General features: G+C 54.3%; 6 protein-coding genes across 15 annotated transcripts; 3 read left to right on the top strand and 3 right to left on the bottom strand.

The window, feature by feature from the left end:
- The first annotated feature begins 51 nt into the window (after nt 1-51).
- On the top strand, nt 52-3,391 carry DDAH2 (DDAH family member 2, ADMA-independent). 2 transcript variants are annotated; one of them, XM_061195994.1, is made up of 7 exons: nt 52-276; nt 1,117-1,480; nt 1,596-1,695; nt 1,821-1,894; nt 2,072-2,191; nt 2,729-2,878; nt 3,068-3,391. In XM_061195994.1, the coding sequence occupies exons 2-7, from the start codon at nt 1,184-1,186 to the stop codon at nt 3,182-3,184; spliced, it is 858 nt and encodes a 285-aa protein (XP_061051977.1). In that variant the 5' UTR covers nt 52-276; nt 1,117-1,183; the 3' UTR covers nt 3,185-3,391. The 2 variants fall into 2 exon arrangements, with proteins under 2 accessions (XP_061051977.1, XP_061051976.1); XM_061195993.1 differs by lacking the exon at nt 52-276 and adding an exon at nt 570-979.
- Nucleotides 3,392-3,701: 310 nt separating this feature from the next.
- MPIG6B (megakaryocyte and platelet inhibitory receptor G6b) lies at nt 3,702-7,367 on the bottom strand. 4 transcript variants are annotated; one of them, XM_061195995.1, is made up of 7 exons: nt 7,191-7,367; nt 6,942-7,004; nt 6,370-6,717; nt 6,120-6,210; nt 5,720-5,760; nt 5,511-5,590; nt 3,702-5,381 (listed from the first exon to the last, which is right to left on the bottom strand). In XM_061195995.1, the coding sequence occupies exons 2-7, from the start codon at nt 7,000-7,002 to the stop codon at nt 5,175-5,177; spliced, it is 828 nt and encodes a 275-aa protein (XP_061051978.1). In that variant the 5' UTR covers nt 7,003-7,004; nt 7,191-7,367; the 3' UTR covers nt 3,702-5,174. The 4 variants fall into 4 exon arrangements, with proteins under 4 accessions (XP_061051978.1, XP_061051980.1, XP_061051982.1 ...); XM_061195998.1 differs by having other exon boundaries at nt 5,219-5,381; nt 5,511-5,609; XM_061195997.1 differs by lacking the exon at nt 6,120-6,210 and having other exon boundaries at nt 5,511-5,609.
- Nucleotides 6,049-11,020, top strand: LY6G6C (lymphocyte antigen 6 family member G6C). 6 transcript variants are annotated; one of them, XM_061196003.1, is made up of 5 exons: nt 6,050-6,250; nt 6,358-6,576; nt 8,289-8,405; nt 9,786-9,896; nt 10,350-11,020. In XM_061196003.1, exons 3-5 carry the CDS (start codon nt 8,354-8,356, stop codon nt 10,562-10,564), a joined length of 378 nt encoding a protein of 125 aa, XP_061051986.1. In that variant the 5' UTR covers nt 6,050-6,250; nt 6,358-6,576; nt 8,289-8,353; the 3' UTR covers nt 10,565-11,020. The 6 variants fall into 6 exon arrangements, with proteins under 6 accessions (XP_061051988.1, XP_061051987.1, XP_061051986.1 ...); XM_061196005.1 differs by lacking the exon at nt 6,358-6,576 and having other exon boundaries at nt 6,049-6,250; nt 8,294-8,405; XM_061196004.1 differs by having other exon boundaries at nt 6,049-6,576; nt 8,294-8,405.
- An 830-nt stretch (nt 11,021-11,850) lies between these two features.
- On the bottom strand, nt 11,851-13,382 carry LY6G6D (lymphocyte antigen 6 family member G6D). The gene is given in 3 exon segments (XM_061194951.1): nt 11,851-12,110; nt 13,083-13,241; nt 13,244-13,382. Coding segments are annotated over 3 exon segments (522 nt in total). The 3' UTR covers nt 11,851-11,886.
- Nucleotides 13,383-15,095: 1,713 nt separating this feature from the next.
- On the top strand, nt 15,096-16,384 carry LOC133094395 (lymphocyte antigen 6G6e-like). The gene is given in 4 exon segments (XM_061194949.1): nt 15,096-15,147; nt 15,845-15,970; nt 16,078-16,353; nt 16,356-16,384. Coding segments are annotated over 4 exon segments (483 nt in total).
- A 1,613-nt stretch (nt 16,385-17,997) lies between these two features.
- LY6G6F (lymphocyte antigen 6 family member G6F) lies at nt 17,998-20,716 on the bottom strand. The gene is made up of 6 exons (XM_061194950.1): nt 20,659-20,716; nt 19,826-20,155; nt 19,478-19,741; nt 18,365-18,520; nt 18,156-18,222; nt 17,998-18,022 (listed from the first exon to the last, which is right to left on the bottom strand). Exons 1-6 carry the CDS (start codon nt 20,714-20,716, stop codon nt 17,998-18,000), a joined length of 900 nt encoding a protein of 299 aa, XP_061050933.1.
- Nucleotides 20,717-22,651: the final 1,935 nt, after the last annotated feature.

Here is a 22,651-nt window from a genome sequence, read left to right as displayed (position 1 = left end):
GTCGGGGTGGAGTGGGCGCGGCAAAGCAGGGCGGAATGGGCGTGACATCGAGGAGCCCCGCCCCGTCCCGCTTAGACAATGCCCCGAGGCCGCCAGACCGTCGCGCCCCCGACCCACTGTAGTACTTGAGCGCGCCTACCCGGGGACCCCTCAAAGCCAAAGCTGCAATCCCCGAGGCTTGAAGACTACGACTCTCTTCTTCACCAACTCCGTCCTCAGGGGGGTGGGGCCCCAGCCAAGAACACAGAGCTGCAAGAGTGGGGGTGGCCGCAGGAGGTGAGTCTGGTGGGAGGTGTTCCTCGGACCGTGTGTGGGCCGGAGTTTGGAGGTGCTGGGCCCATGCTTGCGCCGGACAGTGCAGAGGGTCGACATTTGGGTGCGGAGCTGAGTCGGGGTGGACTTTGGGGAAGATGGATCGGGAGACTGGGGGACCTGGTCCTGGCGCCCGGAGCGGTGCCTGCTCCCCAGAACCACGCCCCCCCCGTTTCCCCGCCCCTAGGATTTCGTTTTAGACCTCTCCCAGTCCTCCGGGACTCAGTCTGGTTTACACTGGGTCGCGCTAGGAACGGAGTGACCCGCCAGGGTGGAGAGGATGTTTAACTCCTTAGGCTCTAATTCCTCCCTCCTTGTCCCTCTCTCCCTTTCTCGTTCGGACACCCAAGACTTTCATCCCCCAGGTCCTGACTCTCTCCCCAGCTGTCTCCTCCTGTCCCATAACCCTTGTGGGTTCCTCGCCGCACTTCGGGTCCCTAAGGCAGTGAACAGCAGAGGGTTAAGGGGGCGGGGCCGCTGCATTTTTTGGGAGTGAGCGCATCCTAGCGGCTGCCAAGAGGGGCGCCCGGCAGGGACCTCTCGAAGCCCCCGAGCAGGGGCAACAGGTGTTTTGGAGACTAGGGATCCCGATCTCGTTCCTCGGACTCCCCCTAAAGCAGCAGACCCGCGAGGATGCGGAGTGGAGTGGGGTCGGCAGGAGAGGAAGGTCTGGAGGGGGTGGGGCGGAGTGGGAGGGGCGCCCGGAGATGGCAGGAGGAAGACCCGGGCGCTTTTAACCATCCCCCTATGCCCTTCTCTGCATGTCTCTCTCTCTGCCTACCCCCGTTCTGTTTCTTCTCCCAGACAGGTGAAGTAAAAAAGAGACAACTAAGAAATCAGCGCAGCCGGAGGGGGCGTCTGTGTGGATGGGATGGGGACGCCAGGGGAGGGGCTGGGCCGCTGTTCCCATGCCCTGATCCGGGGGGTCCCGGAGAGCCTGGCGTCGGGGGAGGGTGCGGGGGCTGGCCTCCCGGCTCTGGACCTAGCCAAAGCTCAGAGGGAGCATGGGGTGCTGGGGGGTAAACTGAGGCAGCGATTGGGGCTACAGCTATTAGAACTGCCTCCTGAAGAGTCGCTGCCGCTGGGACCGCTGCTTGGTGACACCGCTGTGATTCAAGGGGATACGGCCCTAATCACGCGGCCCTGGAGCCCCGCCCGCAGGCCGGAGGTGAGCGCCTGGGCACGGGTGGGGTAGGGGGAAGGGAGGATCTGGACGTCTGGGGCTTAAGGGAAGAATGGGGGTGGGAATGTCTCCACTTCGCGCCCTCTTCTCCTGCCCTAAGGTCGATGGCGTCCGCAAAGCCCTCCAGGACCTGGGACTCCGAATTGTGGAGATGGGGGACGAGAACGCGACGCTGGATGGCACTGATGTTCTCTTCACCGGTGAGGCTGGGGTGCTTGCACCCTGGGGCTTGGCACAGGGAAGCAGACTTTGGGAGACTGGGCCATCTCGGGCCTTGTTTCCAACCCACTCCCGCCTCATACCTCGACGGCCTCCCTGGGCTCAGGCCGGGAGTTTTTCGTAGGCCTCTCCAAGTGGACTAATCACCGAGGAGCTGAGATCGTGGCGGACACGTTCCGGGTGAGGAGCGGGACCAGCCTTGGGTGGGGGGAGCAGAGAGCGGATGGGGGTCGGAGGGACCTGGGCGGGGGCGCGGGGCGGGCCGCGCTGAGGAGGAAGAGGCTGAGAGCAGCCTGTGTTTGAGGGTATCCTCTCACCCTTCCCGCGTCCCTGAATACTTTCCCTTGTTCCCCTTAGGACTTTGCCGTCTCCACGGTGCCGGTCTCGAGCCCCTCCCACCTGCGTGGCCTCTGCGGCATGGGGGGACCCCGCACTGTGGTGGCGGGTAGCAGTGAGGCTGCCCAAAAAGCTGTCAGGGTGAGAAAGGGCGGGGCTGGGGTGGGGCAGGTTGGGGCGCGGCCAACAAAGTGGGCGTGGCTCCGGGCCTGGGAGGCGGGGAGTTGGGAGGCTCTGAGAATTAACTCCAACCCCTACCCTCATGGAGCTGTCCATCTATGTGAAAGCACGTGTGAAAACAAGAAGTTACTATAAACGGGACAGACAGCTGGAACACCGAGGAACAGGGGCAATTAACATCGTTTTCCCGAGTTTCAAGAAACTCCCTAAAGGGCACCCAAGCTGTGTCTTGAAGGATGGATAGGACCGACCCGTGGGGTCTGAAGTAGGGGAGAAGTGGGTAGCAGGTGGAAAGAACTGCGTGTGAGTCCGAGGTGGAAATTAGACAAGTCAATTAAAGCGCTTAATGCCTGACACATAGTAAGTTCTATGTGATTGCTGTCATTATTATTCCACAATAATGTAACTCTGTCCCCAGCGCTTAGCGGTGGTAGGGCAGCCAGACTCAGTTGTGGAGAGGCTCTGAGCCTTGCATGCTTCCTCTCTCCTCTCCCCCAGGCAATGGCAGTGTTGACGGATCACCCCTATGCCTCCCTGACCCTCCCAGATGATGCAGCGGCTGACTGTCTCTTTCTGCGTCCTGGGCTGCCTGGTATGCCCCCTTTCCTCCTGCACCGTGGAGGCGGGGACCTGCCCAACAGCCAGGAGGTGAGAGAAGGCAGGAGCTCCACCACCACCACCAACCAGAGAAATGGGGCTCAGGCCTCCCTAGTGGGAGGAAGAAGGGGTACCTTTTCTAGAAGCCTGGGTGGGGCCACTCTAGCTGGCTGAAATGGGGCCCTGGCTGTGGGCCTTGGGGTCTTACTCCCTTCTCCCCACACACTGTCCTCCCTGCAGGCACTGCAGAAGCTCTCTGACGTCACCCTGGTACCTGTGTCCTGCTCGGAACTGGAGAAGGCAGGCGCTGGGCTCAGCTCCCTCTGCCTGGTGCTCAGCACACGCCCCCACAGCTGAGAGCCTGGCCTTGGGGTCCTGGCTGACCAGGGGCAGGGTGGCATAGGAGTAGAAGGGGAAGGAAGGTTAGATAGAGGACAGTGAATAGTAGTAGTGGGGAGATGGCCCCAAGGTAGGGGGAGGGCATAGAGTGAGAAAAAGGATAGAGGTCACTGGGTGAGTCCTCTCCCCAAGAACTAATAAAATAGAACTGACCTTTTAGACTGGGCTGCGACTGGGCTGCGACTGGTGTCTTACTGGGGCAGAGGGTCAAGGGCAGGGCTGAAACCTGAGGTTGGGGTCAGTGCTGGGAAGGAGGCCTCCTTCATTCATCAAACCCTCATTCAGCGCTCACTGACTCATTGTCCAGCCCTGTCATAGCTGCTTGGGCACAAGATGGACAGGACAGAATTTCTATAATGGGGAGCATGTACAGGGCAGAGAAAAACTATGGGTGAATCACTCACTGAATTTATCTAAATGTCAGATGATTCAGAGACTGGGAGATCAACAGCCCATCCCTAGTTGATAGGAGGAAATGACATTTCCAGGGATATTCATTTTCACTCATTTACTGAGGCTTAGCGGTGATATAAAAAGGGTCAGTCTGCTGATATCAGGGGACTCACAGTACATGAAAATTTCTTATAAATTGAAATACAGGTTGTAATGGAACAATTCACAGGAGGCTGTTGCTATGAGAGAAATAAGGGGGCTCCCTAGGGCATCAGAGTGTATGCAGGGGTGGGCAAAGTGGGTCAGAAATAGCTTCCCAGAAAAGGCTACACTTGAACTGAGTCCTGAGGATAAATAAGAATTAGCCAGGCAGATAGTGGGGAGGAGGCAAAGGCTAATCCAGGAAGAAGAAATTGCACTGGGCAAAGGCATATTTGGGGGCTGGGAGAATTTCTCTAAGGCTGTCCTGTTCTAGGCACTTAGTGACAGAGATAAGCCTGGAGAGTAAGTAGAGTACTGTAGCACCTTGAACCCAAAGCTGAGGCCCATGGGCCCAGAGCTGAAATACTGCTGAAATATAGGCTGTCAGGAGCAGGTTAGCATTTGGGGAGAATATCTCTAGCTTCAGGGAGGAGAACAAGGGCAGGAGGATGAGGTGGGGCTATGGGTAATCCAGGGAGGAAATAAAGAGTACATTCAGGTGGCAGTGCTGGGTGTGAAAAGGGTGTGCATTTGACAGTGACATTAAAATTGAAAGACAGGACTTGGTTTATCGCGTGGGAGTGAGAGGAAGGAGGTCTACTTGACTCTCCATTTCTGGCTTGGGCAATGGGTTTGATCAAGAGAGAATGCAGAGGAGGAAAGATTAAGTAAATGGCTTGGGAGATGACAGTAGTTGGGTTTTGGACCTGCTGTGTGCAGAATGCCTAGGGCCAGCCAGGCAGGGATGTCTGAGGGACAGTTTGGAAATCTCATATCAGAGATCTGAACTGGAGAGAGTTCTTGATGTTGCTTGCAGAGAAAAAGGCTGAGGACTGGCTGTGGATGACAGCATCCCAGGAGAGGGAGAAGGCAGATAAAGAAAAAGACAAACCTGGAATGGTGGAGAATACTGTAGAGGTAGGGAGCAAGGAGGAGGAGTCCAGAAGGAAGACAACAGCATTAAAGAAAAACAGAGCTTAAATAAGAGCAATCAAAGGCCAAGCCAGATGAATGCTAATAAATGTCTAGTGGGTGTGGTTATTAGGACATCACTGGCAATCTCATGGAGAGCACGTGAGCAGTGGGAGTGGAGTGAAGAAAAAAATGGAAGAGAAAGGTGTAGGCCCTTGGTTCAAAGAGCTTGACTGTGGAGAGAAGGGAAGAGATAGAGCAAAAATCTAGGAGTTGTTGATGTCTTAAGATAGGGAGACAGGGCTTGATCAGGTTTAGAAAGGACATCAGTGGTGAAGGAGACCTGAAAGCTGTGTGAGAGATGGGGGTAAGGAAGGACCAAGATCAGCAGCAGAGATAGCCTGGATCCTCCGTCTCCTGACTCCCAGTCTAGTGCTCATTTCTATACCATGGTGCCTTCCTTGTCCAGGTGAAGGGCCAAGAAGGGGAGGGGTGTTATGGAGAGCTGGGAGCCCCCAGCTTGTGAGGTAGTAAGGGCTTCCTTTCGAACTACAACCGCATAGGTGGTGGAGGAATCAGCAGGGACCATTGGGGACAGTCGGCAGGATCTTCTGAGGGCCATATGATCCAGGTCTGCGTAGAGCAGGCTCTGAAAGGTGGGGAGGAAGGTAGGAGGGTCTCAGAAGTCTGACTCCCTTGGGGATCCAAGCCTCTGTCTTTCTTGGTCCACTTTACTCACGGATTCTGGCCAGCCCCCACACCACCCCCAAGCCTTTACCGGCTCCTGGTCCAGGTCCCCTGCAATCTTGGGCTCTTCCTCCTCTCCTGGCCTCTGCAGCTCCGCTTTCACGAGTGGAACTATGTGGGGGGGACAGAGCTGAAGGATTGAGAGAAGGTGACCAACTTGTCTGCTCCCAGCAAGGGCTCAGACTCAGGAACTGGGTGGGGAATGTGCGGGGAAGGCAAATGGGATGGAGTTAGTCTCACCAAATCTGGGGGGTGGTCGAGGCGGGTGAGGGGGCGAGCGCCTGTAAGGGATGGATAAGAGTCTTTGAGAACCACTAATCTTGTCTCGCTTGTTCTGGGCCCCGGGACGCGCCAACAACAACCCAGCAACAGGCCGGCTCTGACCAGCAAAACAACCTAGGTTCCACCCGCACAGATAGTTCCGCCCACACTTGGAGCCAGCTCGGCCTCTAGCTTGGCTTCCTTAGCTAGGGCTCCACCCATCAGCCCATGGCCTCGCCCCCAAGTTCCGACCTCCCCCATTCGTCTCCGAACCACACCCGAGGGCTCCCGATGTAGCTTTGGCCCGCGAAAGTTCTGGGCCTGCCCCTCCCGCCTCTGGTCGAGAGCCTTTCAACCAGGCCCCGCCCCTAGAGCTCACCTGCGCAGCCAACAGGCCCAGCCCAATACTCCGAGTCCCAGCACCAGGCCAGCGCCCAGCAGCGGGATTAGAATCTGGGGATACACGGACCCTGCGGGAACGTTGGAAGCGGGGTAGCGGTGGATACCGAGGTCAGGGTGCGGGGACAGAGAGCTAGCTCTCCCACTCCGGAACCCCCAGACCAGGCTTCCCTCCCTGACGGGGGCGTGTGTCTGAGTTAGGTCCCCTTTGTGTGAAGGCCTAGACCTACCGTGGGTAGGCCCCGGAGCTCTGCAGTAGGCCCGGTCCCCCAGCACGTGAAGCTCCGTACGGCTCTCGTTCTCTTGGCGGCCCTTGCAGATAAAGGTGCCCGAGTCCCCCGCGCTCAGGAGCAACTCCAGCCGCCGGATATCAAGGTCCAGGGCACGTAGGCGGCCAGCAAAGGGCTGGACGGGAGACACGGTGGGGGTCCCGCTCGGTGAGGCCAACAAGATCGCGCGGCGTCCTTTGGACAGGCCTTTGCAGGCCGGGAATCTAGGTGCCCAGACCCAGCGGGTGGGTTGCGAGACCCCTACGCAGGAGAGATTCACCCGGTCCCCGGGGTGGCCGTCCAGTGAAGCTAGGGGAGGCGGGGGGGGGGGGGTTGCGGGGGACGGTGGTCAAGGCAAGTCCACAGAGCAAGACGACCCTCCCCCTTACGTCTTTTCCGTCTCCTCTACCCTCCCGCCATCCTGGATCTTCCCATACACATCTCATCCCCGCCCACCGTGTCGCCTCCTCCTCCTGCCTCAGTCTTTCCTTGCCCATTCCGACTTTCCTGGGGACTTTCCTGGGATGGCTTACCCCCGGGGTTCCCCTGGGCCCTCCACAGCAGCAGCGGCAGCAGCTGCAGAACCAAGGCCATGGCTGCGATGTGGTGGGAAGAGGAGGCCAGTGAATCAGCGAAGGAGACCGGAGGGAAATCAGGGGGGGGTGGAGGGGGGAGACCGCAGGTCTGGGGGCTCCGATAAGGGGTGGGGGAGGGGCCACCAGCTGCCCACATCCCTCTGGGAATCCTTGCAGGCAGGTTCACAGCCCTCAACCAATGCTCACTTAGAATTCATGCTGGGGCCCTTTACACAAGCACTTTCGCAGACTTTAACTCTTGAAGCGTAGCAGTTGCCGGGAGCATCACAATTTCTGGATCTTGGCTGTCTGAATTCAAATCTCGACTTCACCACCTACTAACTGCGTGATGTGCGCAAGTCGCTTAACTTCTCTGGGCCTGCTTGCTCATCTGTAAAATGGGAATAAAAGCACCTACCTCGCAGAGTATTGTGAGAACTAAATAAAGTAGTACACGGTAAATGCCTAGAACAATGGCAGAGACATAGGAGCACTATATGCTTGCCATTATTACTATTTCTATTCTTATTTTAGCTGCTACCTCACCCCTCTGTGCCCACTCCGTCCCTCCCGGCCCAAGGTGGCCCGCCCAAGTTGGCAGGTTTTGATTAGGGAGGCGCTTTGGAGTAGGTGCACAGCCCCACACCCAGTACTTCATCCGCCCTCACTGCACCGGAGCAACCAAGGCCAGGCCAAGCCCAGGTGGAGCCAGGATGAGGTTCTGAGGAACTTCAGGGGGCCTGAGGCAGCCCCTCCCTAACAGGCACCTCCAGCCCATGCCTCTGCTGCTTTGACATCACAGAAGCTCTTGGTGACATCACAAATCCTACCCCTCCATCCTGTGGCTGAGGAGGGGTTGGGAAAACTAAGTGGAGGCTGAACTGAGATTAATTTGGTGCTCAATTTCTGCCCACATACCCCTACCAATGCCCCCCAGGGACCAAAATTTTGCAGTCAGCTTGGGCCACACCCCATTGTCCATTTCCCAGGAACCAGCAGACACTGCTACCACCACAGCCACTGTAACATCACAGGGGCCTTTGGTGATACTTCTTCAGAGGACTGGGCAGACAGGGATGTTACTCCTGGGGGCCAGGAGGGTGTGTCTTGGACTGAAACCAAGAACCAAAATGGAGTTGGCCACTAGTGCACCTACCCTCCCCACCTCTCTCTCCCATCCCCATCCCTACTGCCCCACTGGGTCCTGCTTAGCCCCTCCCTAAATGGGGAAGGAGGGGCCACCAGAGGCCAGGGAGGGCGGGACTGGTGTGGTTATAAATTCCAAAAAGGCCACTCAAATCCCAGAGCAGGAGCCCTGAAATTCTACTCTGTCGGCTGCTGCTGTTGCTACCATTCTCAGGATCCTCACCATGAAAGGCCTTCTGCTGCTCACCTTGTCTTCTCTGCTCTGCTGGGTCTCAGGTGAGCACCTGGGGGCCCCAAGGACCTGGTTCACCTGGTCAGGACTTTTACACCCTGCCCCAGGCACTGCCCTACACTACCCACTACTCAAGATCCCAAGCGCCCCCAGACCCAACTGGCTCAGCTCTCCTGTGCCCCGCTGCGACAGGGTCCTTGCTCTATTTCTCAAGGACCCGTGTCTCCATCTTCAGACTCTTCCCCACCTCCAAGACGCGCTCTTCTAACCTGCCCAGGGTTCCAGGTCCCCTGGTCCCCACTCCTTGGAAACTCTGATATCCAGTTCCCCTGCCAGCCGCACTCTGATACAAAACTCTCCAGGATCCAGCTTACCTGCTTTCTCCTCTCACCACCTGCACTCAGCCAGGGTGTCCTCCCAGAAATCTAGGCATCCAGCCTGCGGCTTCTTTTGTGACCCATCCTCCCATCTACTCCATCAGGGACTTTGTGCTCAGTCCCTCGAGCAGTGGCCTCTCCTAGATCCCCCCCTGCTCCTCCCTGAGGTGCATACCTCCAGGAACACAAGCTTTCTGGAAGGCTTCAGTGACCTCTCAGAACCTCCCAGGGAACCAGGGAGATTTCCCAGCCTTCTAGGGAGGGAATGCCAAGGTTGCTCACCCCCAGGGTGAGGTGGGTTTCACTGAGGTGCAGTCACCAGGCTCCTCCACCCACGGACTGAACCCTTCCGTCCCTCAAACCTTGAATCGGATGCAGCAGAAACTTTCGGGGTGCCACCTTCTGCCTTTCTGCACCCATCCTCTCCATTTTGGTAAAGTGCTCGGATGGATTCTGATGATCTGTCTCCCAGATACTTTTCCTTTCTGTCAGAGAGCTACTGGGGTGGGAGGATTCAGTTCAAGTCTGGTTCCTCTTCCCATGCTCTTGGCGGCCCCAGGAGGTGAAGAATACATTGCTAATCTGGCCCCAGGTGGCTTTCTTGCCAGCCTCAAGTTCCAAGCCATTTCTGCAAGTGTTGTAACCACCATGATTTTTACTTTTAATATTTCTTCCTATTTCAAGACTCCATCTGTGACCTCTTCTGAATTCCTTCATCTCCTCCCTTGCCACCTCCATTCCTTCCCCGTGGTATTCTCACATTTCATCTGTCCCCAGCCCCACTGTTGGTAACTCTGCCCCTCTTGACTCATCTCCAGATGGGGTGGAATGAAGGAAGATGTTTAGGGTGTGGGCCATTCACAGAGCAACAACTCCACCCTCACCCACTTGCATTTTTTTCTGCATCACTCACCCTCTCTTTCCCTACCAGACCAAACAGGTCAGAATACCTACTTGATTGGCTCTTCTCCACCCTGCCCACCAGCTGGGCTCATCCCCAGGTGAGTCAGACACTCCATCACTTCAGCCCGACTTGTGTCTTCCCAGCTGACATTCGCTGTCACTCCTGCTACAAGGTCCCTTTGCTGGGCTGTGTGGACCGGCAGTCCTGCCACCTGGAACCAGGACAGCAATGCCTGACAACAAATGTGTACCTCGGTAACATTCCTTTCTTCAGTGGGGAGAGGGGGCCAGTGGGAGACTCTATAGCTGGGGATGAGGTGGAACAGAGAATTACAGCAATGATAATATTTGGCCAAGGATTATTATGTGCCAGGCACCATCCTATGTCTTTACAAGGATTGTTTCAATTAATGCTCATGACAACTCTATGATGTGGGTGCTATTATTATACTGAGAAAACAGCCTCAAAAAGAGACAGTAACAGGTCCAAAGCCTCATGGGTAGCAAGTGATAGGACCAGGATTGGGGTGAGGGGCAGGGTAAGGAAGTGCAGGAGAAAGGTTAGACTGAGAAGAGATACAGAAGGGCAGGGCCAGGGGCAGAGTTGGGAAGGAAGGAAGCCTGGGTGGGGTGCATGGGGTGGGGAGGTGGACACAGGCATGCCAGGTGCCCATCTTAACTGTCCCCACTGCCCCCTCCTAACCCCAGGGAAGATGTGGGTTTTCTCCAACCTCCGATGTGGCACACCGGAAGAGCCCTGTCGGGAGGCCTTCAACCAAACCAACCACAAGCTAGGCCTGACCTATAACACCACCTGCTGCAACAAGGACAACTGCAATAACCCAGCCCCTCGGCCCACCCCGGCCCTGGCCCTTGTCCTCCTCACCTCCTTGGCTGGCCTTGGCCTCTGGCTGTTGCACTGAGACTCACTCCATGGCTGCCCCTCCTCCCACCTGCCTTAGCCTGAGCCTCTCTTCTTGTGTCTTCATGTCCTCTGCTTCCTTTTGCTCAGAAAAGCATTTCTCCAGACCCTTCACATTTCTTTAATTAGACCATGGTTTCCCGATCCATCCTTCCATCCCACACCCTCCACTCTGCTTCTCTGGAGTCTCTTTCCATTTCCCTCGACACCACTCCAGATCCTCCATTGTCTCCTAGAAGGGCTCCCCACTTTGCCTCCTGAACTCCCCTGTGCCCTATGTGAGGAGGGATTGGAATCTGGGCCTGAAATGGGGTTTCTGTCCTGTCCCCAATGAAGGCTCCCAGGAAGGACCTGATGACCTCACTGTATGAGCTGATTCTCCAAACCCTGGCTCCCATACGTACCTCATCCCCATGCTCACCCCTTTCCATTTTGAGTAATAAATGTCTGTATATGATCAGTTGTGCATCAGAAGATCTATTGTCAGAGGCGCCCTCCCAGGAAATAACACTCTCAGCCCTCACACTCACCCAAGAACCCTTCAGGGAGTTTCTCTCAGAGGCTGGGCTGGGGCAGATGGAGAAACAGGTTTTGCAGGCTTCCATCCTCTCTTCCAGTATCTGGGGGGTGGCGTACTGGGCCCAGTGTTTGGAGAAGCAATATTTATCTCAAATTTAGGCCACACCTCTGATGTACTGCCAAGAAGGAGGTGCAGCCTGGCTTGAGGGCTCCCCAGAAAGGGTAGGAGAGTTGCATGGGGATGGGACCTGGGACCCTCTTTCCAGGCCTCAGTCCCTCAGGTTAGATTCAGAGGCCTCACCTGGCCTAGTACGTGGGGCACCAAGCAACCTTCCTATCACAGTGCTTACATTTCCTTTCTCAATTCCAAATAGTCATACTGGGAGCCAAGTTGCAAATGCGGGGAAGGGGAACAAGCCCAGACAACGAGGCTCATTGATTCCTGGTGGCCCCCACTCAGCCCAGAGCCTGCTCCCCTCAGTGATCCTTGTTGCTAAGGAAGAGTCTCCCTAGCAACAGGATGTAGGAGTCACATAGGGCAGATTCTCCATTGTCCTTTGGGGTTTAGTTGGTTAAGGAGTGCACCATTGTAACTAAGTCCACTGATCCTTGATAACCCCTAAACTAGAGCCTGGTTGCCCCCATATTACTCCTTCAGCCCTCCCATCAACAAAAGATGGAATTTTCCAGTCAGCTCTAGAGTGGTCGATAGATTTTAATGGCTCACAGAGGAGTGTTTATCTTCTCACCTCAGATCCCCTTTGTTCCCTTGCTCCCTTGCTCCCTTCTCTTCCCCTACTCCCACTACCCTCTCCACCGTCCTGACAAGAGCCAGGCTAGGGCGATGACCCCTGCAGCCACGATGCATGCGGGGGCTGCAGTGCTCGCCACAGCACTGTTGCACAGGTCGCAGACGCAGCAGTCCCTGTGGGTCATATAAGTCACGTCGCCCACCACCTCTGTTTCCACTCGACTGCAATGATGGGCCGCCACGCAGGCTGGATGGTGATGAATCAAGGTCACTGAGGCTGAGAGAGAGAATGAGATTGGGCTGTTGAACTCCTGGCTTGAGGACTTGCCTTCTGGGGCAGAGCAGATGTGATTTCAAGGAGCCCAAAGGGATCCTCTGCCCCCTCAAAAAACACCTCCCTGAAACCAAGTGATCACAGTTAACACGCTGACATTGTAAACCCCTGATGGGATGCACTGAAAGGGACCAACATCACTTCTTGCCAAAAACTCACGACCTCAGTCTAATCATGAGAAAATATCAGGTAAATCCAAATTGTGGGACGTTCTATAAAATAACTCATCAGGACTCTTCAAAAATGTCAAGATCATGGAATCAAAGGAAGACTCAGAACTGTCCCAGAGGGGGGACGACTAAGAAGACAGGAGAGCTAAAGGCAATGTAGGATCCTGGTGTGGGTCCTGGATCAGAAAAAGGACATCAGTGGGACAACTGGCTAAATTGAGTAAGGTCTGTAGGTTAGTTAGTTGTACTGTACCGGTGTTATTTTCTGATTTTGCTAATTGTACTATGGTTATATAAGACGTTAACATTAGAGGAAACTGGGTGAGGCTATACAGTACTGATCTGTACTATTTTTCTAATAAAATTAACTTTTCTGTCAATCTAAAATTATTTAGAAACAAAAAAATTAGAATACACACACACACATAACTCCCTGGTCCTTAGCTGAGGCCTGCAAGTTGAAGTTTGGCTGAATCTTTTGGTCCCTGCCTTCAAGGGAGCTTTTCATCCATTTGTGAGTGAATGGGCCTATGAGACTCTTTCTGGAGGGTAAAAAGGAGGGGGTGGGGCCACACAGACAGCGGGCTTCCAGGGGCTCAGTGCCAGGAGCCAGAAGGGGCTACAGACCGCTCCACTCTGACAGCGGCACCATCTGCCCAGAGCCAGACTGAGCCTGGAAGGTTCTGGAAGCCAGAAGGACTGAAGTAGTAGGGGCTGGAGGCAGGGGGACAAACGGAGGACTCACGGTTTCCAGTTGGCTTGGTCTGTCTAGGGTCTGGTTGGGGTTTGAGCTCCAGGAAGCCGCAGCGTTCGCCCTTGCCGCAAGTGGTCACGGTCTCTTTGCAGGAGCCGCTGGGGCCTCCACCGCAGTCATAGCACCGCTTGCAGTTTCCCGGCAGGAGAGAAGAGGTGCTGGAACTGGGTGGGGGGGGGGGGCGGCTGGCACAGGGCGACTGGCCTTTGTGACAGGCGCCTTGGCTGCCTCCTTCCCCAAGGCAGCCCGCAGCAGGGTGCTGAGCGGGATCCCAGCAAACAGGGGGTTCATTGTGTCTGCCTGTGTCTGTAGCACCTCTCCCTCCCGCCCACCCGCCTCCCTGGCCCCGCTCTGCCAGCCTTTTATCCCCCTTGCCTTGGGCTTTTTTTTTTTTTAATTTTTATTTATTTTATTTATTTATTTTTGGCTGCATTGAGTCTTCGTTGCTGTGCGCGGGCTTTCTCCAGTTGTGCTTGCCTTGGGCTTTATAGGGCAATACAAAGGGAGGAAAGAGACTCCTCCAGCAGCCATCGGGGCCGCAGTGGGGACAGGGAGGGGCCCCCACAGGAGAAAGAGCTCTCAGCATCCTCTGGCATCCCCAGACTCCTCCATCTCAGGAACAATTCTAAAACGGTGGCCCCAGACCTCCTGCGGGTCCCTAAGGCCCTTTTAGAGGGCCCTCCGCCGTTTTCCTTTTCCAACTACATATCTGTCAGATTTTCTTCAGATACTTCAATCAAAACAACAAATCCCAACAGGTTGAATGCAGAAGCAGATGTGAAAACCCAGCCATCTTCTATTTCTTCTATTAAGCCCACCATTAAATAGATTCCCCAAAGGGTAAAGCCATGCCACTCTTCTCACTGTACTGTTGGGAAAGGAATTATTTTTCGCAAAACTGTGTTTTGTTAACATGCAATAGGTTTATTGTTTTTTTATTTTTAAATGAACCTATTAAAATATTCTGTTTCTATTTCTCATATAGCAAATATTGATATAACTTACATAAGAAAAGCTCTTTGGGGTCTTCAGTAATTTTTGCGTGTAAAGAGGTCCTGAGATAAATGTTTTGAAAACTGCTGCTCAGTGGATACCTGTGTCTCCTCTGCCTCACCTCCACCTCACATCTCCCCCACCCTGTCTGCCTCTTACTCCCAGTACTTCTGCCCTGATTCCCCAGGTGCAGCTCTTCTCCCCAATCTCTTAAGCCCCCGTCTTCCAGACTCTACCACCCGTACTCCCAAATCTTATCGCTGCCTTCCTTCCTGGTCTTTCTGACCCTCATCCCTGCACCAGTGGAAACACATCAGTCCCTCTGGCTGCACCCATGATTAATTCTTTCCTCTAACGCAGTAAGGCTGGGAGAGGTAATTATGGGGTAAGAATGCTGAGGCTTGGGGGGATCAAAGGGATCGGAAGCTGGGTGGCATCCTCCCTTACGCAGCTGCAGCCGGGCTTTGTGTGGGCCGGTGGGTGGGGGAATTGTTGAGTCCACACTCAAACACCGCTAGCCAACAGATGTGGGCTGCAAACAGGTCTGGGCCAGGGCTCAAGGTCAAGGAGAGTGACCTTGACAGACTTAAATGCACAGAAGGACAAAAGACAGAGAAACATAACAAGGAGATGAGAGAGCAAAGAACAGCTTGAGACAAGAGGAGGGAGGGAAAGGAGTAGGAGGGAAAGTGACAGACGCTGACAGACACCATTCAGGAGCGACAGACGCAGCTAAGAGTAACAGACCAACGCTGCGGGAATGGAGAACACCCTCAAGGCAAGAGCAGGCTCTAGTAGGAGGCAGGGAGGATGTGAGAACTGTGAGGCCAGGGTCCCTGCTATGTCAGGCTGCGGAATCTGGTCCGGCTTCTGCCCCACCCTCAGATTCACTCTCTAGGTGTGTTTGTTTACTGCTCCCTCCCTGTCTCGCTCAGGTGCTCCATCTCTCCAACTCTAGGATCTCCGTGTGCAGATCACATTCTCCCAGACTCCTGAGCCCCGGGTCCAGCCATGGGCACCTCCAGCATCTTCCTCTGCATTCTGTTCCTCGGTGGGGCACTGGGTAAGGGTGGGCTGGGGAATCCTTGGGGGCTGGGGGCAGGGTGGGGTGGTGGTGCTGGCAGGGGCTTGTGGAGGAGCCTGAGGTCTGGGGGTGGGGGGTGGTGGAGAGGGTGCTGAGAAATGCCAAAGAGGGAGTTGTAGGGGTTTTGGAAAGAAAAGCTACTGGGAATGGTCTCAGGACAGCCTGATGAGGTGGAACAAGAAAAATTTCCTTTCAAAGGCATTTGAGAATAACTGTCTCTTTCCTGTGGCATCTTTGACAAGCCCCTGTCTCCCCTGACCCTTATCTCACCTCCTGTTTCTTTGCTGGGCCCCTTGGTCAATGTTAATTCCTATTTTCTCATCTGACTTAGCACCATCTGCTTAACTTCTTCACTGGTACCCCCTCCTCGTCCCGGCCTGGCTTTTTGTGTCATTCTCTGTGTTCATCTCTGATTCTCTTGGCTTCTGTTCATGTCTGTGCGTCTCTCACACTCCCTGTATCCCTCGTGCCTCTGCATCTTTTTCTTTTCCTGTATTATCCCCCCTCCCTTCTCTGTGTCTCTTTTTCTACTTCTGTTTTCCCCTCCATTTCACTGCTCCTCTCTCCCCACTTTGTGTATCACCTCTGTCTATGCATCCCATTCCCAAATCTGGGCTCAGCCTCTCACCTGTCCTGTTTGCCTCTCCTCCGTGCCTGATCTCCACCGACCTCACAGTTCTCGCCACTTCCCCTGCCTGGAGACGGCTCCACTGTTACACCTGCAACTTCGCCAAACCCTGCTACCCTGTTCCTACCGAGTGTCAGGATGATGAAGTTTGTGGCATCAGTATTGGTACCTCAGGGAGGACTCCCTAGGCCTTCCCCACCGCCATCCGTCCTGCCTTTCCTGTGGCCTCATGGCCCTTGCCTCCTTCCTGCCCCTGCCTCAGCATCCCCTCTTTGTCCCATAGAACAGTGAGGCCAAGGAGCGGAAAGCCTGCCTCCCAAGGACCCAGTGCTCTCTGCAGGGCCATGCCACCTGCTGGTCACGCTCCTACACTCCTCAGCACCACTGCTGCGAGCAGGACCTGGGCAATGCAGCCACCACGCCGCATCGGCTCCCCAGCCTCCTCCTCATCACCCCGCTCATCCTCGTGGCCAGCTTCACCTGGGGAGCCCACCTCCTCCACCAGCCTTCAACCCAAGACTCCTCCACTATCACCGTGGCCCTGGAAACACCTGCACAGACACTTCTGAGATCTGCCCAAGAACCTGATCTTGTACAGAGACCTCACACCCCTTGGGCCCAACACCTTCACGGACCCCTCCCCAAACCTGATTCCTACAGGCACTGCTCTAGCCCCTACCTGCCCAGAGGCACCTACCCGGAGGCCAGCCTCATAAAGAACACCTGTTCTAAATCTTTGGTCTTTTCTAGATGTCTGTTGCTGATGCATTCTCTCAGCCCCAGCTCTCTGGCAAGGCAGGTGTTTGATGGAGCTGTGGGTCCCAGGCAAGGGGATCGAAGGGGCACCAGGTGTGATGAGGAGGAGGGTCCTGCTAGGAGAGATTAACTTGGTAGGTCAGGAAGGAGGGCTTGGGGAACTATGAAGAGTAAATATAATAAAAGTGCTATCTGGGAGTTCAGTCACACTGCTCCGTGTGTGTGTGTGTGTGTGCGTGCGCACACGCATGTGCTCTAACAGCAAACTATAGCTGCTTGGTGGGTTGGGCTGGGGTGCTGGCACGTGAACCACAACTTTCACTTCATCCTCCATCTGTCATTGGCATCCTCCTTCTTGCCATTAGCTTAGCTTAAGCCACTGCAGCGTGAAGGCTTTAGGTAAGACTTCTGAGAAAGCTTTTCTCCAGTGAAGCCCAAGCTTGAATAGACACACAAAGGGGCCCCTGGTGGAGTGGTGAGGGTGTGGCCGGGAGGCCAGCTCATTTCCACCTGAGACTAGGAGCTGGGAGCACCGGTTCCCTCTCCCGCTTCACCAGCCCAGACTTGTCTTGGTTCACTGACAGCCAAGCACGCAGGGCCTAATTACTCACCCCACCAGGGAATTCGCCCACCCAGCACAGTGGACACTCCCTCTGCCCAGGGGCCCCCAGGATGTCAGGGTGGTAAGCTGCTCCCTGCTCCGGATGCCACAGTGGAGCGCCTAGGATAAGGGGGGGCCGTGGGGGTGGTGGCCAGGCACAGGTACCCCCATCCTGACTCAGTTCCCTCCACTTCCATCTGAGGAAGTCTGGGGTCTGATTAGAGGTGCTTCTCTCTCAATTTCTTTTCTTTGTGAGGATGAGACAGGGGTGGGGATCTAGCTTAATTTAGAGGCAAGTTGAGTCTTCTTTCCATTCTCTCTGTCCCTCAATCCTCCCACTTTGTACTTCTATTTTTTTTCTCTCTCCATCTCTTTCCCTTTACCCTGACTTGAGCCTCTTCCCTTCTCTCTTCTTCAATTTCCCCCATTTGTCCTTTGGTTCCCCCATAACTGATTCTCCACCACGGCTCAAGTCTCTGGATTCCTCTGTCTCTTTTCTTCATCCCCACCCCTCCTCAACCCCTTCCAGCTACCCCAAGCTCCCCTCAACCCCATGGTACTGCAGGCTCAGGGCCACCCCTCCACTGGCTTCTGTGAGACAGGAAACCACACTTTTCATAGGTGACATCACAGAATAATGCTTCTCCTTTCCTTCAGCCCCTAGCCCTTTCACACACACACACACACACACACACACACACAGAAAGCTTGGCTGCTGGAGACCAGCTGGACTGTGAAGTAGCACTCCCAGCCCCTCCCCCCTTGCCAAGGTTTTCGGGAATCTTTCAGGTGCCAGATGGCCAGGGAGACAGCAGGTCACACTTCCCAGCAGATGTCGTCGAGATCACCTGGTCTTAGGGGCAGGTGGGCTGTGGGTTTTGCAAAGCAGAAAGACATTAAGGATGCTTCTATTCTCCACGTCCTCAGGAACGAGCATCCCATCCCTACCCCAACCTCAGTCTCCTCTGGGATTTAAGCCTCTGCCCCCTAGTTGTTCCTCACCTGAGACGGGCCAAATGGATGTTCTCATAGACCTGGATCTCGGGTTTGAACTGAGGAAACGAGGCATCTGGGGAGAAAGAGCCATATGAGGTGTGGCAGAGAAGTCACCAGATAACTCAGAGCTATATTCCTTACCCCTCTCCTCCCCTAGAGAAGACAGGGTATAGAGGCAAGATATGAGCCCACCCCTCTGGGAAGGAGGGACTCACTTCTGTGCTTAGTCCCCTGGACCCTCCGCCTCCAGAGCATGACGCTGAGGACCATGATGGTGAACCCCTGGCCCACTGTAAGCAACAGCATCAGGATCCAGGGTGCACCCCACTCTGCGGAAGGGGCACAGAGCGCAGGGGAGGCATCCATGGAGGCTGCAGGAAGGGCACGAAACGAGGGATAAGGAGGGAGGCAGGGAGGGGGGTCTGTCCCTTGCGCCCCAAAGAAAGGCTTTCCCCCATAGTCTGGTGGGCTCTTCCAAAAGAAGACTTCCTTGCCCCCAATATCCACCACCCCATTTTGCCTGTTTCCAGGCCTCTCACCCTGATCCCATAAACCAACATTGACAGAGAGTGGTGACGCCCCCCTGGCTACACATGGATGGCTAACTCCAGGGTGGACCACCAGCCATAACTGCGATTTTTCCCTCAAGCCCTTCACAGTAATCCACCCTTTTAAGAAAAAAAGAAAATGCCTTCTGTTTATTCATTCTTCCATTCATCCACTCCACAGGTATTCGCTGAGTGCCCACCACATGCCAGACCCCAGATTAGGTGTGAGGATGTAGAGGGAAATAAAACCCAGTCACTGCCTGTTAGTTGGCCTTCGCTTACCAAAATAATGGTCATTTGCTCCTCCCTCCTGCCTTGTAAATGGGTTGTTCTACATCCAATAGCATTCCTTCTCTGCATAATGGACTTTTTATTGTAAAACAATTATATATTTTTTCTCCTTCTGCCGCCACCATCAATGGGCCATTATAACATCAGTGCATATATCCTTTCTTCAAAAGACAACCACCCCAGCAATAATTCTTACCTTCTTCCTCACTGCTAAGGGATATTCCACAAAAATCATAGATTATCCTATTTCTAAACAAAGGTATATTCCACCAGAATTCCTCTTCTCCCTCTTGACTGATGGTCTATTCCATCAGAAAGCTGGCTTAAACAGCCCCCTTCTCTGTTACAGATTCAGTCAGTGAGAAAAAGCCCTCCTCCTACAGGCAGCGGAGGATAAAAACAGCCAGTAACAGATTCGCCCCCTCCCCTAGCTAGCAGTGCGGGATGTGTCAGAGGCAACATCCCTTCCCTTAGTGTCCATCAGTTTACCTGTCAGGCTAAAGCTGATCCCTTTGTTCTGAGGCATGAGGCAGCGGATGTTTCTTGGTCTACGTCCCCTGGGCTCAGGGAGCCCCTCCCCAGGACACACCAAGAGCAGGGCAGCCCCATCACCCCAGAAGGACTGCACACGCCCCCTCACAGGACCCTTCCCCTCCAGCCAGGTCACAGAGTCCAGGCGTCTGGCGGGGACCACAGAGCACAGGAGGATAGAGCAGGGAGATCCATCTGCAGCCCTCGCAGAGAACTGGGATCCTGGAGGGAGAGAGGGACTCCTCAGTTCTTTGTCTGGGCTTCCGTGGTTCCCAGTGGCCCCTGGTCTGCATGCCCCCCACTCACCTCTGAGCACAGAGACATCATACACCCTCCAGTTCTGGTACTTGTGGCGCTGACCCAGCACGGCGCACCAGTACCGCCCAGCGTCTCCCTCCTTGGACCCTTCCAGCCACAAAGAGTTGTTTCCCAGGAGTTTGAGCCTGGATTCCCTTCCGGGCTTCCCAGGGTCTGGGGCTGGCCTGGCTACTTGGACGTGGGCCACTAAAGCAGTGGACGAGCCTGTTGCCGGACTGCGGAACCAGGACAGGAATTCGTCTCCATGCAGGGTGGGTGGTGAAGGACATGGCAGCTCCATTGCCTCCCCCAGTGCCACATAGATGGCCTGGATGTTGTCTGTGGGGAGGGGGCTGTGTGAGACCAGAGACCTCCATCAGGTCAACAACCCCACCCATCAACCTCCTACCCCTGGCTTCTTCCCCTTCTGGGGTCCCCCAGCACTGGGCCTGACTGTGAGCACATTTCTCAAGTGACAGCTACAAAAAAGTAAGGTGGAGAGAAGACGGTGGGGCTTTCCCCACCTCTCCTGGCAAGTGAGGGAATCTGAGGGCAAGAGGGAAAAGGCTGGAATAGTTGACAAATGCCCATACCCCTCCCTTTTGTTTCTCCTCTTCTGGATGAGCATTTACTTATCTGTTCTTATTTTCTAAAGGAAACTGTACCTGACCTGGACCCTCGCTGACTCTGGATCTTTACCGCTATTAGAGGCAGGGGGAGGTCAACTGGGGTAAATCTATCTTCTTGAGACAGATGCCTTCCCCAGGCCCCTAAGGAAAAACAGCAGCAGTCCCTCCCAACCCAGTGAATAAGTGAAGGACCCCTCAACTCCTGCTCCTTACCTGCAGCAGCCTGGGGGAGCCCATGTAGGCACAGAAGGAGGAGGAATAAGACAGCCATGGGGAGAGCTTACCAAGTTCTCTTGCCTGGGACTTGCTATCCCCAGGGAGGAAACAGAGCCCAGATAAAGGCCCATACTCCCTAGTCTGGAGTGACATGGGCCTTTGAAGGGGATGGGAATGCTGGGGAGATAAAGCCCAGCTGCATGTCTAATGGGGAAAAAGTGACAGCCACCTTTCTGTGCCAAGAGGGAGAAGACCAAGTTCAGGCCACTTCAAAGATGACCTCTTCACCCTTCAGACTCCACATCAGCTGAAGGACTCAGAACAAAGACTCTCCACGCTAAGAAGCCTGTGCAGAAGGGGTCATGGCTGTCCACCTCCCATCAGTCTGGAAGTACATTCCGTGTTCTCTCCTCCAGCCCAAGAGACACCAGCCATGAGGGAAGAAGCTGAGTCTTCATATTGGTTTCCAGGGAACCCAGCACAAGACTGCACATCCAGTCAGTACTCCCTAAATGACTTAGAATGACTTTCTCTGTGGCTGCCTGCCACATCACAGACTTCTTCTGAGCCCCTGATGAGTATATTAAGTTATTACTCAAGGAGAAGGATAGCAGGGGCCTGGAGAATTCACTGATTCATCCCTTTGCCTCAGGAAGGACTCTCTTAAGGCAGCTCTTCATACTGCTCTAATAGTTTTTAATGTGTTATTTATTTATTTAAAAAATAGACTCCTGGTAAAGCATTTCTTTATTTTTTAAATTAATTAATTAATTAATTTTTATTTTTGGCTGCTTTGGGTCTTCGTTGCTGCGCGCGGGCTTTCTCTAGTTGCGGCGAGCGGGGGCTACTCTTCGTTGCAGTGCGCAGGCTTCTCATTGCAGTGGCTTCTCTTCTTGCGGAGCACTGGATCTAGGTGCGCGGGCTTCAGTAGTTGTGGCGCACGGGCTTAGTTGCTCCGCGGCATGTGGGATCTTCCCAGACGAGGGATCGAACCTGTGTCCCCTGCATTGGCACGCAGATTCTTAACCACTGCGCCACCAGGGAAGTCCCAATGTGTTATTTATCTTTAAAGGCTATTTTTTAAAATTGTTTTTGATGAACTATTTCATGCATACCAAAGACTATATCTAATGTACAACTGTATATTGGCTAAAGAAACTGTGGTATATTCACACAACGGAACACTCGATAGCAATTAGAATGAACAAACCACAATGACATGCAACAAGGTTGACTCCCACAAACATAATGAGAGTAAAGAAGCCAGAAACAAAGGGCACGTACTGTATGATTCATTTACATAAAGTGCAAAAACAGACAAAAGTAATCTATGAGGTTAGAGATTAAAAGAGTGGTTACCCATGGATGGATCTAGAGGTTATCATATTAAGTGAAGTAAGTCAGAAAGAGAAAGACAGGGACTTCCCTGGTGGTCCAGTGGTTAAAACTCTGCACTCCCGGTGCAGGGGGCCTGGGTTTGATCCCTGGTCGGGAAACTAGATCCCACATGCATGCCACAACTAAGAGTTTGCATGCTTCAACTAAGAGTCTGCATGCCGCAACTAAGAGTCCTCATGCTGCAACTAAAGATCCCGCATGCCGCAATGAAGACCCAGCGCAGCCAAAACAAACAAACAAACAAACAAAAAAGAGGTCTTCCCTGGTGGCGCAGTGGTTAAGAATCTGCCTGCCAGTGCAGGGGACATGGGTTCGAGCCCTGGTCGGGGATGATCCCACATGCCGCAGAACAACTAAGCCCGTGTGCCACAACTATTGAGCCTGTGCTCTAGAGCCTGTGAGCCACAACTACTGAAGCCCATGCACCTAGATCCCGTGCTCCACAACAAAAGAAGCCACCGCAACGAGAAGCCCGCACACCACAACGAGAGTAGCCCCCGCTCACCGCAACTAGAGAAAGCCCCCGCGTAGCAACGAAGACCCAACGCAGCCAAAAATAAAGAAAAAGACAAATACCATATGATATCACTTA

The sequence above is a fragment of the Eubalaena glacialis genome, chromosome 7, assembly GCF_028564815.1.
Source record: "Eubalaena glacialis isolate mEubGla1 chromosome 7, mEubGla1.1.hap2.+ XY, whole genome shotgun sequence".
Taxonomy (NCBI): Eukaryota; Metazoa; Chordata; class Mammalia; order Artiodactyla; family Balaenidae; genus Eubalaena; species Eubalaena glacialis.
Note: the sequence above shows the minus strand (reverse complement) of the source record. Positions and strands in the feature narration are given on the sequence as shown.

What these genes read in the sequence shown, in the direction of transcription:
- DDAH2 (XM_061195994.1), top strand. Translation starts at nt 1,184, where the DNA reads ATGGGGACGCCAGGGGAGGGGCTGGGCCGCTGTTCCCATGCCCTGATC. An exon ending in CTGCCCAAAAAGCTGTCAGG is followed by an intron (nt 2,192 to 2,728) that starts GTGAGAAAGGGC and finishes CCTCTCCCCCAG; the next exon opens with GCAATGGCAGTGTTGACGGA. An exon ending in ACCTGCCCAACAGCCAGGAG is followed by an intron (nt 2,879 to 3,067) that starts GTGAGAGAAGGC and finishes TCCTCCCTGCAG; the next exon opens with GCACTGCAGAAGCTCTCTGA.
- MPIG6B (XM_061195995.1), bottom strand. Translation starts at nt 7,002, where the DNA reads ATGGCCTTGGTTCTGCAGCTGCTGCCGCTGCTGCTGTGGAGGGCCCAG. An exon ending in TGGGCCTGTTGGCTGCGCAG is followed by an intron (nt 5,761 to 6,119) that starts GTGAGCTCTAGG and finishes CATCCCTTACAG; the next exon opens with GCGCTCGCCCCCTCACCCGC. An exon ending in GGGACCTGGACCAGGAGCCG is followed by an intron (nt 5,382 to 5,510) that starts GTAAAGGCTTGG and finishes CCCACCTTTCAG; the next exon opens with AGCCTGCTCTACGCAGACCT.
- LY6G6C (XM_061196005.1), top strand. Translation starts at nt 8,354, where the DNA reads ATGAAAGGCCTTCTGCTGCTCACCTTGTCTTCTCTGCTCTGCTGGGTC. An exon ending in TCTGCTCTGCTGGGTCTCAG is followed by an intron (nt 8,406 to 9,785) that starts GTGAGCACCTGG and finishes GTGTCTTCCCAG; the next exon opens with CTGACATTCGCTGTCACTCC. An exon ending in GACAACAAATGTGTACCTCG is followed by an intron (nt 9,897 to 10,349) that starts GTAACATTCCTT and finishes TCCTAACCCCAG; the next exon opens with GGAAGATGTGGGTTTTCTCC.
- LY6G6F (XM_061194950.1), bottom strand. Translation starts at nt 20,716, where the DNA reads ATGGCTGTCTTATTCCTCCTCCTTCTGTGCCTACATGGGCTCCCCCAG. An exon ending in CCAGGGGACTAAGCACAGAA is followed by an intron (nt 18,223 to 18,364) that starts GTGAGTCCCTCC and finishes CTTTCTCCCCAG; the next exon opens with ATGCCTCGTTTCCTCAGTTC. An exon ending in ATCCATTTGGCCCGTCTCAG is followed by an intron (nt 18,023 to 18,155) that starts GTGAGGAACAAC and finishes CAAAACCCACAG; the next exon opens with CCCACCTGCCCCTAAGACCA.